Source organism: Scardinius erythrophthalmus (genome assembly GCF_964197995.2).
Source record: "Scardinius erythrophthalmus genome assembly, chromosome: 20".
In the NCBI taxonomy this organism is placed as follows: domain Eukaryota; kingdom Metazoa; phylum Chordata; class Actinopteri; order Cypriniformes; family Leuciscidae; genus Scardinius; species Scardinius erythrophthalmus.
In genome coordinates this window covers 32282406-32297566 of record NC_138240.1, presented here as the reverse complement: position 1 = coordinate 32297566, position 15161 = coordinate 32282406, and the positions used below count along the sequence as shown (strand labels likewise).

General features: G+C 35.7%; 1 protein-coding gene across 1 annotated transcript in view; it reads right to left on the bottom strand.

Annotated features, from left to right (window-relative positions):
• The window catches only part of gfpt1 (glutamine--fructose-6-phosphate transaminase 1), a 43198-nt gene that overhangs the window by 16326 nt on the left and 11711 nt on the right, over window positions 1-15161 (bottom strand). Inside the window, exons 9-12 of the mRNA XM_081349403.1 lie at window positions 14823-14931; window positions 13813-13976; window positions 5677-5772; window positions 4547-4644 (exon numbers count right to left, since the gene is read on the bottom strand). Coding sequence (XP_081205529.1) covers window positions 4547-4644; window positions 5677-5772; window positions 13813-13976; window positions 14823-14931 — 467 coding nt within the window. The remainder of the gene's footprint in view (window positions 1-4546; window positions 4645-5676; window positions 5773-13812; window positions 13977-14822; window positions 14932-15161) is intronic.

Sequence of the window (15161 nt, the reverse complement as noted above, 5' to 3'; positions counted from 1 at the left end):
TAAAAAAAAAAAAAAAAAAAAAAAACGCTAAAGTTTTGCACGAATCTTTAATGGAAACGCGGCTAATGACTTAGAAGGACGATCGCAACGCAACAATATACAAATAATTGGTATCCCCGAGGGAGAGGAGAAAGGGAGATCAACTGAGTTTGTTGCAGCGTTGATCCCAAAACTACTGGGCGAGACTCACTTTCAGGTACCGCTGGTCATTGACCGTGCTCACCGTGCCAAGGCCGTCAGATGGGGAGAGACCCCGCATCATCATTGTACGAGTGCATTTCTTTCAAGAAAAAGAATTAATCCTTCGACTTCGCCGAGATCGCACCCTGGACTACAACGGACACAAGGTGTATCTTTCCAGACTATACTGCAGAAGTGATGGAACAGCGAAGAGCGTTCAGTGATGTGATGCGTGAGATGAGAGAATTAAAGGTGGCACACAGTCTCCGCTTTCCTGCGCACCTCCGTGTTCAGCACAACAGACAGTTCAAGACCTTCACTGACCCTGCAGAGGCTGCGAGTGTTATTAAGAGTGTTTACAAAATGCATATACATGTACGGCGCTACTGTTAATTGTTCTAGAACTTGAAATTTTTATTACTTGGAAGTGGAGTTGAGCGGAATCGAAGTGACTGGAGATGGATCCTCTTACTACTTACATGTGAGTGGTGTTCTCGTTTGAAAAAGGGACCAAGTGCTTCTTTTCGGGGAAGCCAGATGTGTGTGTGTGGGGGGGGGGGTGACTTTGTTCTAAGTCCTGAAGAGTTCTGTAGAGTTTAGTGACTCATCAATGCAGACTCTCAGGAACAACTGGATATCTCAGGTTTACCAGGCCCCATTCAATGCCAAAGCTAAAGGTGTAGCTATTATTTTCCGTAATGTTCATTTTCGATTTTCATCCATGGTTGCTGATCCTCAGGCTAGATATATAATGGTATCTGGGCATATCAATTCTCTCCCCATAACTTTGCTTAATATTTATGGCCCCAATTTTGATGACTCGGAATTTTTTCGCAAAATCTTTAATGTAATTCCAGATGCAAACTCTTCAAATGTAATAGCAGGTGGTGATTTCAACTGTTACTTAGATCCCTATATGGATAGACTTTCCCCAAAACCACCACCTACAATTACCTCCATAAAAACACTTCATAACTTAATCAAATCTAGAAATATGGTTGATATTTGGAGGCTGCAGCATCCGACAGATAGAGATTATTAATTTTATTCTCATGTTCACAAATCATACACTAGAATTGATTACTTTTTGGTAACGTCTGAATTGGTTTGTAATACTAAATATCATAATATATTAATATCTGATCATAGCCCAGTTACATTTCAACTTGAAAGAATTTTTCCAAATAAAAATTACTGTTGGCGTTTCAACCCAATGTTAATCAAAGGTTCAACTTTTATATCTTATTTAACTGGAAAAAAAGAGATGAGTTTTTTGCAACTAACGAAAATGGAGAGGTTTCAGGTTAGATTTTGTGGGATACGTTTAAGGTTGTTATGCGAGGCCATATCATATCATTTGAGTCATTGAGTCAAATTTCCACTAAGGTGGACAATAAAGTCTAATGAATGAATCTGAACTCTCAATTGAAAATTTATTAGAGGCAATTCATGCTTTTCCATATGAGAAAGCTGCAGGCACGGACAGGTTTGGCTGTGAATTTTTTTTTTTTTAAGGTTTTAGTAAGAGGCTGGCTCCTTATATGCTAAGAATGCTACAGGATTCAATCCAAAGGAAGAAACTTCCTGATTATTTATATGATGCAAATATTTGTGTCGTTTAAAAAAAAAAAAAAAAAAAAAAAAAAGGAAAACCTGAGACCGATCCAGCTATTATAGCTATTATAGACCCACTGCACTCTTACATTTTGTTAAAAAAGTTTGGACTAAAATACTGGCTTCCAGGTTAGCACAACACATCTCAACGATTATCCATCCTGGCCAGACTAGGTTAATTCCAGGAAGGTTTTCATTCTGTAAAGTCCGCCTATTTCTTAATATTTTATACGCAGACCGTCAGTTAGCCAACAATTCTGCAGCTATTATTTCACTAGATGCCCAAAAGGCCTTCGATCAGATTGAATGGCCATTATGTTTGAGGCATTAAAAGAATTTGGATTCGGGGACAGATTTATCGACTAGAACCTCATCCTCATCAATTTTGACCAATGGTATTAGATCCAGCTTTTTTTAAATGCACCGGGGTGTATGAAAGGTGATCCTTTATCACCTCTTCTTTTCAACATTGCACTTGAGCCATTAGCTGTAGGAATCAGAACTCATCCACATATTCATGGTATTTCATTGGGCAATGCTGAAAGTCTGATAAATGTATATGCAGATGATCTTTTACTGTGTGTTACTGATCCTGTGGTCGCTGTCCCTAAAATTTTAGATTACATTGACACATTTAGTAAACTTTCAGGATATTCAATAAATTGGAGTAAAAGTGAATTTACGCCCCTAACAAATAACTTAAGTGATACCTTTTTGAACAGTACACCATTTAAAATAGTGGAGGATCAATTTACATATCTTGGCCAGAAAATTCCAAAGAACTTTAAATATTTGTTTAAATAATTTTTTAGACATTAACAAACTCAAATTAAGCATTGAAAGCTGGAAACTGGTTCCTCTATCACTAATTGGCCGTGTGAATGTGATAAAGATGGTTACACTCCCTAAGTTTCTATATCTCTTTCAAAATCTTCTTATTTATTTGCCGGCAACCTTTTTTAAACAACTTGATTCAGTTATTCTGTCATTTGTACGGAACTATAAAACACCTCGCATAGCAAAAGCCCACTTGCAAAAACCTACTGATTGTGGAGGCCTCGGCCTTCCTATTTTTAAGCATTATTATTGGGCAGCAAATGCCAGAGCTCTCACTTTCTGGCAAAGATTTATGCTGTATAGGAGATCTCTATAGATGATCAATTTGCGTCTTTTTCACAAATTAAAAGCAAGATGGCGGAGAGGACATTGGCACATTTATTTTGGTTTTGCCCTAATTTGCATGATTTCTGGTCTAACATCTTTTAATTGTTTTCAAGCGCATACATAATTAACATTCAACCTGACCACAATCTGGCTATTGGATATTGGCTTTTCTGATGTAATGGATACTATCCCTCATACTCTTCAGCATGCTCTAATGGTAGGCTTAATTGCAGCCAAAAAAGTAATACTCCTTAATTGGAAAAATTCACAAGCCCCTTGTTTCTGGAGATGGTTAAATGAGACGCTGTATATTATTCAAATGGAACAGTTATATTTTGGTGAGCTCTGCTCACAAAAAAGATTTGAAACCACATGGGGATCTCTCCTGAGACTTTTGGAAGTTTAACAATGATATATTCTGTAAGCCTCCCATCTATTTATTTATGTATTTAATTATTTTTTATTTTCTTCTCCTGTGGTGAGGATTTATAAAACAATTATGAATATTGTAATTCACGTTTATATTATAAACATGAATTACAATATATTTTCAATAATTATTTTGCATATATTTGCTGACTCAGGCAATCCAGATGTTTTTTTGTTTTTTGTTTTCTGTTTTCTCTGGTAAGTGTTAATGTATCTTTTGTTGTCCTAACTGTTTTATGCTTTTTTGTTAGTTAATTTAACTTCAAAACTTTAAACTGCAAAAACATTATTATTATTTTATTTAGTGTCAGTAGATGATCCTTTCAAAATGAGGTGGAAAAGTTTTGAAAGTTACTTAAAATGTTTCATATTAGCACACTGAACTCTAATTTCAAAAGATCAAGGAGAAAAATGTATTTCTCCAAATACAAGCCCGTTTAAAAGCTGAACTTGAACTTTTACATGTCTCTGTGGGCCCTTCACACCAGACATTAACATGCATTTCATATCCGGACAGTCTTCAGCTGGATTGCATTGTCACCTCGGACTCCAAGTCTCCAATGTGATCGGATTCAAATATTTCAAAATTATTTCTTTCATTTGACAGACAATAAATAAGAAATAGTCTATTGCGTTTTCCTACTTAGAAGCTGTCTGTGAAGATTCAGCAAATATGGAAAACTCACACACAGAGAAAGGCAAAATCTATAATACTTTTCATACATTTACTTTCTTTGTTTAACAATTTGGACAAATAATTTCTTAGCAAGTACTGTTAAACAAAGAAATCTAATAAAGATGGAGAAAAGGTGATGTTCTCTGCGTGATCATGTTAAAAGTCCCGCCACTATCAATCATTATGCAAATTATCGGGGAAACAGAAAAACTTATCAGCTGATAATTAAGAAATCATTTATATTATATTGACATTCCAGCCATTGGCGATATATATTGGTTGCTCACTAAATGAAAGTTTTAAAATCAAATGTTTTCATGAATGAATTAGCATGTACAACTCAATGTTGTTAGAATCTGTCCCTGAATAGCTCCGAATGTGGCGTCACACTGTGTCTTCAGTGTGTGATCCATTTGCTGGAAAACCCAAAATAATGTCAGGTGTGAAGTGAGCTTGTGTTTATTTGTTTGGTGCTGTACATACTGCAACTCCAGCATGATAACTGGTCCCACAGGCGATCAAAATGAGCCTTCGACATCTCTGGATCTCTTTAATGTGATCTTTCAGCCCTCCCAAGGTCACTGCGCACACACACAAACACACGTTAAGAAAATCTGGCATAACAAGTAGAAAATCCAGGACAAATCAGCTATTTCCAGTAAATTTGCTACTAATCATTCTACTGAAATCTGACACATTGCTACGGAAGCCCAGAACCGCAACGAAAAGAAAAAAAATTTAAGTCTAAATATTACGAGAATAAAGTCTAAATATTTAGAGAATAAAGTAAAAATTACGAGAAGTCTTCCGTAGAAGTTTGTTTGTTTGTTTTTGTGTGTGTGTACGTGTGAAATCACGGGATCCAACCAAATGATTGGATACAGAATGAGGCACTTAAAATGTGTCCAGAAAGGATTTACGGTGGAGAGGGAGACAGTGCGGTTACTGTTAAGTGTTCTCAACCCAGATGGCGATTGCCTATAGACGAGCACGAAGACACATAGGCTTTGAGTCAACGTGCCACATAAAGTTTGGACCAGGATTGTGGTGCCTACTCCGGCGGAGTCTTTGTGCTCGTTCATAGGTGTCCTAAGACAAATGGTAATGCCATGTTGGTAGATTAGCACCTGTAGAAATTCCTTTTGTTGATAGCTCAGATAAAAGTAAAAAGCTACTATTATATTTAGCAGTTTGACTTCACGAGCGCATTTCTTTACAAAAAAAATATGAATAAATAAGAACTTCTACTGAAGACTGTATTCTCGGAATATTTCGACTTTAATCTCAAAATTCTAGAAAAACATTTTTTTACAGATTATTATTCTTATTATTATTTTAAATGTACACATGTTGCGGTTGAGGGCTTCCGTACATTGCTCATGAATCCAGTTTTATGGACAATAATGCATTTTACTGCAAGTGTAAAAAAAAAAACATTAGTGTCATTGTTAAATGTTGGGAAATCATTCCTTTGGAATGATTTGTTTGGAAATGTTTGGAAATCATTCCTGTTAAATCAATGTAGTTGTTTCTAAGGAACTGTGAATTCCCTAGAAACTTTACCCATATCTGGTCTGGAAGTGATTCACTGATCTGAGCACAGCTGGGCTCACCTGTGTTGTTCTCAAAGTTAACTCTTCCTCTCATGGTGTTGACCACTGACTCTGGCTGCTCAAAGATCTCCTTCTGCATGAAGGAACTGAAGTTTCCTGTTTTAAAAGAAGAACCAGAGAGATGTTAACAAGTGGTAAACTACATTAGAATATCTTAGAATACTGTGCTGGAGCATGAAAAGGAGTTTATTCGGTTGTGTTGAGTGAATTGTCATATTTTTGAGGAAATATCATCTGGAACTGTTCTCGTCTCAAATGGCATCCAGGAGGCGTTGTAAGCCACGACTGAAAAACTATTATCATAAATTGCCGATTACAGACAGTCTCTTTGACAGGATTAAGAGATTTTAGCCACTGACACCAGTCAAAAACAAAGCCCTTAATGTTCTGCTCAATTACAAACTCTCAATTAATTATTTTCTCACATAATCATTGAGGAACACAGCAGGAATGCGAAAACAACTGAGGGAATGCTATACCCCGAATTTAGGTCATGAGAATTGGGTTATTTCACAATAGGCCAGATGAAATGTAGGGGGTGAGGAGAAAGGGGGGAAGGAGTGGATGGAGGAGGAGGAGGAGGAGCAAAAAAGGAGGAGAAATACATAGCAGTGCACATCTGAAGCGATGTACTGCCCTCTGGTGGCCAGAGAGCAAGTTGCACATTTGTTCTCTAATACAGGGCAGCTCCACATGATCAACAGTGCTATATGGACTGCTATGTAGTCTCCATCTCAGACCTCAGTCAGTCAGAATGCTCAACTGCAATGTCGAAACTCTTCCCTGACAGGAATTACCTGGACGGAGACATCTAAAGAGGAACTCAGCTGTACACAACCACAACCTTTTGTTGTGTTTTCACCATTTTTCTAATGACAGCTTTATGAAACATGCAGTTCGATGCAGGTCAGATGTTATAAATGATAGTAATAACAAGAAAGGTCTCAAATAAAGAATAACCACCATAAAACGTCCTGAACAAGTCTTGGTTGCGAAGGTGTATTGTATGTTTTATATTTAATATATGATATATTATATGTCTCTTAAAGACACTTTATTTTTCAAGAAGCTGTTTCACTCAGATATATGTAACAATAGGGAAGAAAATACTATTACAACTTTCGTTTCATGCTGACTTCAAATCAAAACTTATATATTAATACAAGTGCACAAGACATGAATGACCCATTCTTAGACATTTCTAAGATGCATTTGATCTTATCAAATAATATTAAATTGTAAATAAATTAAAAGATTCATCTATGACGGTTTAGTTTTTCCCAAATTCTGTTTTCTGTGTTTCATTTTAATGTTTTGATTCCATTATATATATATATATATATATATATATATATATATATATATATATATATATATATATATATATATATATATATATATATATATATATATATTAGTGGTGGGCCGTTATCGGCGTTAACGCGAGACTCTTATCGCGCGATAAAAAAAATATCGCCGTTAATCTATTCCCCAAGTTGGGTTGGGAGATGGCTCTACTACACAAGCTATGATGACGCAATCTACCCGCGGCCGCGAGGTAAACCCGGCTGCAACGCATATTCGTCGTCATCTTAAGTAAACACGGCTGAAACTGAAAGCTGCAACGTCCATTATTTGGACTTGGTTCGGATTTAAGCCGTCCGACAAACAGCAGCAAACTATCCGAGTGTGTGGGGTAACGGTTCGGTAAGTTAACACACGACTAATCCGTTCTACCACCTCAAATTCAAAACGAAACTGAAACTGATATCACTGAATACCAGCGCGCGCGTATTATTCTCATTCCAATATATCTTAGTGGTGTAACGTTAACACATAATCTCTGTCTACGCCCGATTTTAAGAATCGTTGTTGTGTTTCTTTTTAACTGAAAAGACATCAGTTAGACAATATTATAACTTTAAATTTGGGGTTTCATAAGCTCAAAGCTATAATAAACATTAGACCTACTTAAAATCTCTGCAGCTAGTGTACTTAAATTTTATTTATCTGCAAAATTATGTTGTATACTTACAGTTTTGCACAATATATGTTCTCAAAACTACATATACCCTTTAAAAAAAATAGCAGTTGTTTAGCAGGGTCTGTGTAACCTGTTCTGTAATGGTTTTATTATAATATACTGTATATCGTTATCGCAAAAGGCTGCAATGTATATCAAAATATAGATTTTAGGCCATATCGCCCATCCCTAATTGATAGCCTATAGTAGTTGATAATAACATAGGCCTATGTTGCCTACGGACGGTAACAGTACAGAAGTAACCTTTTACAGTCTATGAGTAGAACAGCTTTCTCAAGCAGTTTGTGATGCATTTTGGAAACAGGAGATGAGCCCCTGGTCTAATCCGCCACCTGGCTTGAGAAACCCGTTCTCAAAGACTTAGCCTACTTTTATAGTCATTATTTGGGTAGCACACATATTCTGAATGCCTTCGGCAGAATTCAAATGAGCCATTTTAATCTAGATTAATCTAGATTAATTTCAAAATTAATCTAGATTAATCTAGATTAAAACAATTAATCTATGCCCACCTCTAATATATATATATATATATATATATATATAGATGAGTTTTTTGCAACTAACGAAAATGGAGAGGTTTCAGGTTAGATTTTGTGGGATACGTTTAAGGTTGTTATGCGAGGCCATATCATATCATTTGAGTCATTGAGTCAAATTTCCACTAAGGTGGACAATAAAGTCTAATGAATGAATCTGAACCCTCAATTGAAAATTTATTAGAGGCAATTCATGCTTTTCCATATGAGAAAGCTGCAGGCACGGACAGGTTTGGCTGTGAATTTTTTTTTTTTTAAGGTTTTAGTAAGAGGCTGGCTCCTTATATGCTAAGAATGCTACAGGATTCAATCCAAAGGAAGAAACTTCCTGATTATTTATATGATGCAAATATTTGTCGTTTAAAAAAAAAAAAAAAAAAAAAAAAAAAAAAAAAGGAAAACCTGAGACCGATCCAGCTATTATAGCTATTATAGACCCACTGCACTCTTACATTTTGTTAAAAAAGTTTGGACTAAAATACTGGCTTCCAGGTTAGCACAACACATCTCAACGATTATCCATCCTGGCCAGACTAGGTTAATTCCAGGAAGGTTTTCATTCTGTAAAGTCCGCCTACTTCTTAATATTTTATACGCAGACCGTCAGTTAGCCAACAATTCTGCAGCTATTATTTCACTAGATGCCCAAAAGGCCTTCGATCAGATTGAATGGCCATTATGTTTGAGGCATTAAAAGAATTTGGATTCGGGGACAGATTTATCGACTAGAACCTCATCCTCATCAATTTTGACCAATGGTATTAGATCCAGCTTTTTTTAAATGCACCGGGGTGTATGAAAGGTGATCCTTTATCACCTCTTCTTTTCAACATTGCACTTGAGCCATTAGCTGTAGGAATCAGAACTCATCCACATATTCATGGTATTTCATTGGGCAATGCTGAAAGTCTGATAAATGTATATGCAGATGATCTTTTACTGTGTGTTACTGATCCTGTGGTCGCTGTCCCTAAAATTTTAGATTACATTGACACATTTAGTAAACTTTCAGGATATTCAATAAATTGGAGTAAAAGTGAATTTACGCCCCTAACAAATAACTTAAGTGATACCTTTTTGAACAGTACACCATTTAAAATAGTGGAGGATCAATTTACATATCTTGGCCAGAAAATTCCAAAGAACTTTAAATATTTGTTTAAATAATTTTTTAGACATTAACAAACTCAAATTAAGCATTGAAAGCTGGAAACTGGTTCCTCTATCACTAATTGGCCGTGTGAATGTGATAAAGATGGTTACACTCCCTAAGTTTCTATATCTCTTTCAAAATCTTCTTATTTATTTGCCGGCAACCCTTTTTAAACAACTTGATTCAGTTATTCTGTCATTTGTACGGAACTATAAAACACCTCGCATAGCAAAAGCTCACTTGCAAAAACCTACTGATTGTGGAGGCCTCGGCCTTCCTATTTTTAAGCATTATTATTGGGCAGCAAATGCCAGAGCTCTCACTTTCTGGCAAAGATTTATGCTGTATAGGAGATCTCTATAGATGATCAATTTGCGTCTTTTTCACAAATTAAAAGCAAGATGGCGGAGAGGACATTGGCACATTTATTTTGGTTTTGCCCTAATTTGCATGATTTCTGGTCTAACATCTTTTAATTGTTTTCAAGCGCATACATAATTAACATTCAACCTGACCACAATCTGGCTATTGGATATTGGCTTTTCTGATGTAATGGATACTATCCCTCATACTCTTCAGCATGCTCTAATGGTAGGCTTAATTGCAGCCAAAAAAGTAATACTCCTTAATTGGAAAAATTCACAAGCCTTGTTTCTGGAGATGGTTAAATGAGACGCTGTATATTATTCAAATGGAACAGTTATATTTTGGTGAGCTCTGCTCACAAAAAAGATTTGAAACCACATGGGGATCTCTCCTGAGACTTTTGGAAGTTTAACAATGATATATTCTGTAAGCCTCCCCTCTATTTATTTATGCATTTAATTATTTTTTATTTTCTTCTCCTGTGGTGAGGATTTATAAAACAATTATGAATATTGTAATTCACGTTTATATTATAAACATGAATTACAATATATTTTCAATAATTATTTTGCAAATATTTGCTGACTCAGGCAATCCAGATGTTTTTTTGTTTTTTTTGTTTTCTGTTTTCTCTGGTACGAGTTAATGTATCTTTTGTTGTCCTAACTGTTTTATGCTTTTGTGTTAGTTAATTTAACTTCAAAACTTTAAACTGCAAAAACATTATTATTATTTTATTTAGTGTCAGTAGATGATCCTTTCAAAATGAGGTGGAAAAGTTTTGAAAGTTACTTAAAATGTTTCATATTAGCACACTGAACTCTAATTTCAAAAGATCAAGGAGAAAAATGTATTTCTCCAAATACAAGCCCGTTTAAAAACACGACTAAGTTAACACATGACTAATCCGTTCTACCACCTCAAATTCAAAACGAAACTGAAACTGATATCACTGAATACCAGCGCGCGCGTATTATTCTCAATCCAATATATCTTAGTGGTGTAACGTTAACACATAATCTCTGTCTACGCCCGATTTTAAGAATCGTTGTTGTGTTTCTTTTTAACTGAAAAGACATCAGTTAGACAATATTATAACTTTAAATTTGGGGTTTCATAAGCTCAAAGCTATAATAAACATTAGACCTACTTAAGATCTCTGCAGCTAGTGTACTTAAATTTTATTTATCTGCAAAATTATGTTGTATACTTACAGTTTTGCACAATATATGTTCTCAAAACTACATATACCCTTTAAAAAAAATAGCAGTTGTTTAGCAGGGTCTGTGTAACCTGTTCTGTAATGGTTTTATTATAATATACTGTATATCGTTATCGCAAAAGGCTGCAATGTATATCAAAATATAGATTTTAGGCCATATCGCCCATCCCTAATTGATAGCCTATAGTAGTTGATAATAACATAGGCCTATGTTGCCTATGGACGGTAACAGTACAGAAGTAACCTTTTACAGTCTATGAGTAGAACAGCTTTCTCAAGCAGTTTGTGATGCATTTTGGAAACAGGAGATGAGCCCCTGGTCTAATCCGCCACCTGGCTTGAGAAACCCGTTCTCAAAGACTTAGCCTACTTTTATAGTCATTATTTGGGTAGCACACATATTCTGAATGCCTTCGGCAGAATTCAAATGAGCCATTTTAATCTAGATTAATCTAGATTAATTTCAAAATTAATCTAGATTAATCTAGATTAAAACAATTAATCTATGCCCACCTCTAATATATATATATATATATATATATATATATATATATATATATATATATATATATATATATATATATATATATATATATATATATATATATATATATATATATATATATAAAAAATTTCTACTATTTTATTCAGTAAGCTCATCATGTATATAAAAATAGGCTATGCACACATGCTATTTGTAGTCCAAAATGTGTGAGTTATACTAATGCCATTTAAATTATTAATAATTAAAACCTTTTTCCTGAAAAGAGACATGACAATGTTACATCTATAGTGCTTCCCTTGAAAGAAATTATACAATTTGGATAATATATAATTTATAGTACATAAATTTTTCTCAGGAGAAAAGAAAATCTCACAACTAATGCTGTAAACTATAAGGGGAACCCTGTAAAACTATATTAAAGGTTAAAGTTAACAACTGATTTGTGTACAAACATTATAATTGCAGGCAGGTTTTATAACAATAAAGCTCCTCTCTAGAATTCTTTTATTTAATTGACTAACAAGTAATGGTCATTGAATGGCTTTTCTGAGGTAAATGTAACGTTATGTACTGTAACATTGTTTACAATCTGTTTTACTGACGTCTTTCCGCGGTTCACTGACTGAGTGATGATATATTTCCGTAAGTACTACGGTGTCTTTCAACATGCCTTCTGATGCTCATTCATGTTTATTTCATTCTATAAACAGTAAAGAGGAAGAGCCAGTCAATCAGGTTGGAACTGGGGATTTCAATCAGCTCTTGCTAGGGTTGGGCGATATGCTCCATTTTCATATCGTCCTATCGTCAGCCTGTGAGATCGGCGATACACGATATTATCGTGAGGGGGGCGGGGCTTACTTATTTGATTATTAACTTGCTTATTTACTCATCAATTTGCTTGTTTTATTACTTCGTTTTAAATGAGAATCTTTTTCTATTTTGCTAGCAAAGGTGGAGTGTTTATTAATAGGCTAAATCAGGTTATTTCCTGGTATAGTAGTGAGGTAAAAAAAGATCCTAATCATTCTTGTATCTGACTCTGAGTATTCCAACATGTCAGCGGGAAATTTACGGACACACATTATCCTCTCATGCCATTACAGATGCAGCATTTTGACTGTAGGCTACTTCTACTTCTATGAGAACATGTTTTAATTTATTGGGTCAAGAAAGAGTCGGAGTCTGCGATATGTCCTCCTACCAGTGCTCTCTCTGTCTGGATGCACTTCACTTATGCGCACCGCACTTCAATAAGCCCAAATAACGCGGGTTAATGTGTTTTAAATGCCGGGAGAAATCAGAGGCAAAAATCTAAAAGTCGATCGGTTATACTTAAACTTATGACTTGACTCTGATAAAGGAAAACGGGTTAATCCGTTTACATGACCACATGCATTGTCAGTTTATTCAGCATAATCGAGTTAATAACGTGCATGTAAACGTGCTCATTCCCTGAAAACGAAAGCAGAAACGCACTGCGCTTTCGCTGCATTAACGGCGCGTTCTCTCAGAGACACGGTGGATATAACGGTAGGCTACAGCAACTATCTTAATTTACTGGCTTAACATTTCTCTTGTGGACTTACATTATTGACAGTGAAAAAATTAGAAGAATATTTCTTGTTAAACAAGTTTGAAGTTTCTTGTGATTTTCACAGATGGCAGAGTTTCACAGATGCTTCGTGAACTAAAGAATTTTATTAGGCCTAGGCGGGCGGCCTATGTAATTTTATTGATATTATTATTATAATTAATATTTTGTAATTGTATTGTTTTTAGTGTTATTAGTGTCATTAAATATTTTGTTAATGTGCTATGGAAACAAAATACTGACGAACAGCGATGCCGCGTCTTCATCTAGGCTCTGTATAAGAATGCGTCTGTTAAAACAAGCACTCTTGACAATTTGTGAATGGATCACCTTGCAATTAAATTTCGTTTTGGGGTGTAGTTTTTTTAGTCTGTTTTAAAAACATTTTCTTTGAGGAGTCCTCATACGCGCGCGTCGGTGATGTCGCAAGTGTGGTTATGTGGTGTGGTGATGCCGTTATGAATTTAGGCAAGGCAAATATAATTGTAGTTCCTAATTAATTTAATAACTATACTAGCTTCTTAATAATAATAATAATAATAATAATAATGATTTAATACATTAATGGGAAAACGAGCCAATTATCGTATTGATATCGTCAAAGGCATCTGCCATCGGCGATATCTCTGTCTATCGTCGATACACGATACTATCGTCTATCGGCACAACCCTAGCTCTTGCCAATGTAGTGTACATCCTGCATCTGTCCTTACCCTTCATGATCTGCTGCAGTTCCATCTGAAGGGTCTGGATGGCACGGGCCGGATGGTCTCCCGCGGTGCGCTTGATCCGATGAATGGAGAGACGGCCATCACTCACTGCCGCAATATCATCGTCCTCGAGGAAGATGACCTGATTGGTGTGCTCGATGACAGCACTGCAGTGACAAAAGCACAGTCATATAAATACCAAGTTCGTCATGAAGCTCCAAATGGCGCAGGCTGATGGGTCCTTAACGCAACACTACAAACTACACGGCAGAAGCTGATTGGTTCCTGTTGCATCTGTAGCTGATGAGCTTACTGCTCAATTTTAATCTTACAGTTAAATCCGGTCTCTACTTCATAAACGCCAGAGGAGAACTGGCCCCCGACTGAGCCTGGGTTCTCCCAAGGTTTTTTTTTCTCCATTAGGTCACCTAATGGAGTTTTTCGGTTCCTTGCCACTGTTGCCTTTGGCTTGCTCAGTTGGGGATACTTAATTTGATTAATCGATTCAACAGTGCTATTGATCTGCATTACCAAACGTGGATGTTTTACACCAGAAACATACACTGATGTACTATTTTATTTAATACTGTGAAGCTGCTTTGATACAATCTGTATTGTGAAAAGCGCTATATAAATAAAGTTGACTTGACTTGACTTGACTCAACATTTAAAAAGTAGATCAATGTTGCTGTAGCAGCTTACGGCACGCTTTCAGAGATCCTCTGAATCTCTCCACCTTTCCCAGCTCCACCAGTATATGGTTTCATTTATACATGCTATTTTCAAATACATTAACACAGTCCAATCCACTACCATGCAAAACTTTTCAGAGAGTTGCCATGATTTAAATGCATTTAAACACCTATTCTGTTTAAATCCACTCAAATCTTCTTGGGTTTTGCCCCATGGGCTTCAAAAACAGTGCAAAGTGCAAAAAAATTCTCTCTGAAATTGCACAATATATGGATAAAACCAACAAAGAAAGAAAATGGATGAAACAGAGAGGAATGGACCTGGCATCAGATGCGAAGTAGTATTCCACAGCTTTCTGATCCACAGGAAATAGACACGTGTCCTGGTCCAACCTGGGCAGAGTACTGCAGCTCTTTTTATCTTTACCAGCTATATAAAAAATACAAACAACATTATCATTCATTATAGAACATAACAGGGGAATTTAACAGAAGCTTGCAACATTTTTTTGTTTACACTTTATTTTGGGTAACTCTAAAGAGAATATATGCAGGAATGATATTTATGACGCAAGTAAAAGTTGCACTGAAGCAGGATAATGCATGTAAACTACATGAGTTATGCATGATAACATACTCAAAAATGCATATTGTGCATGA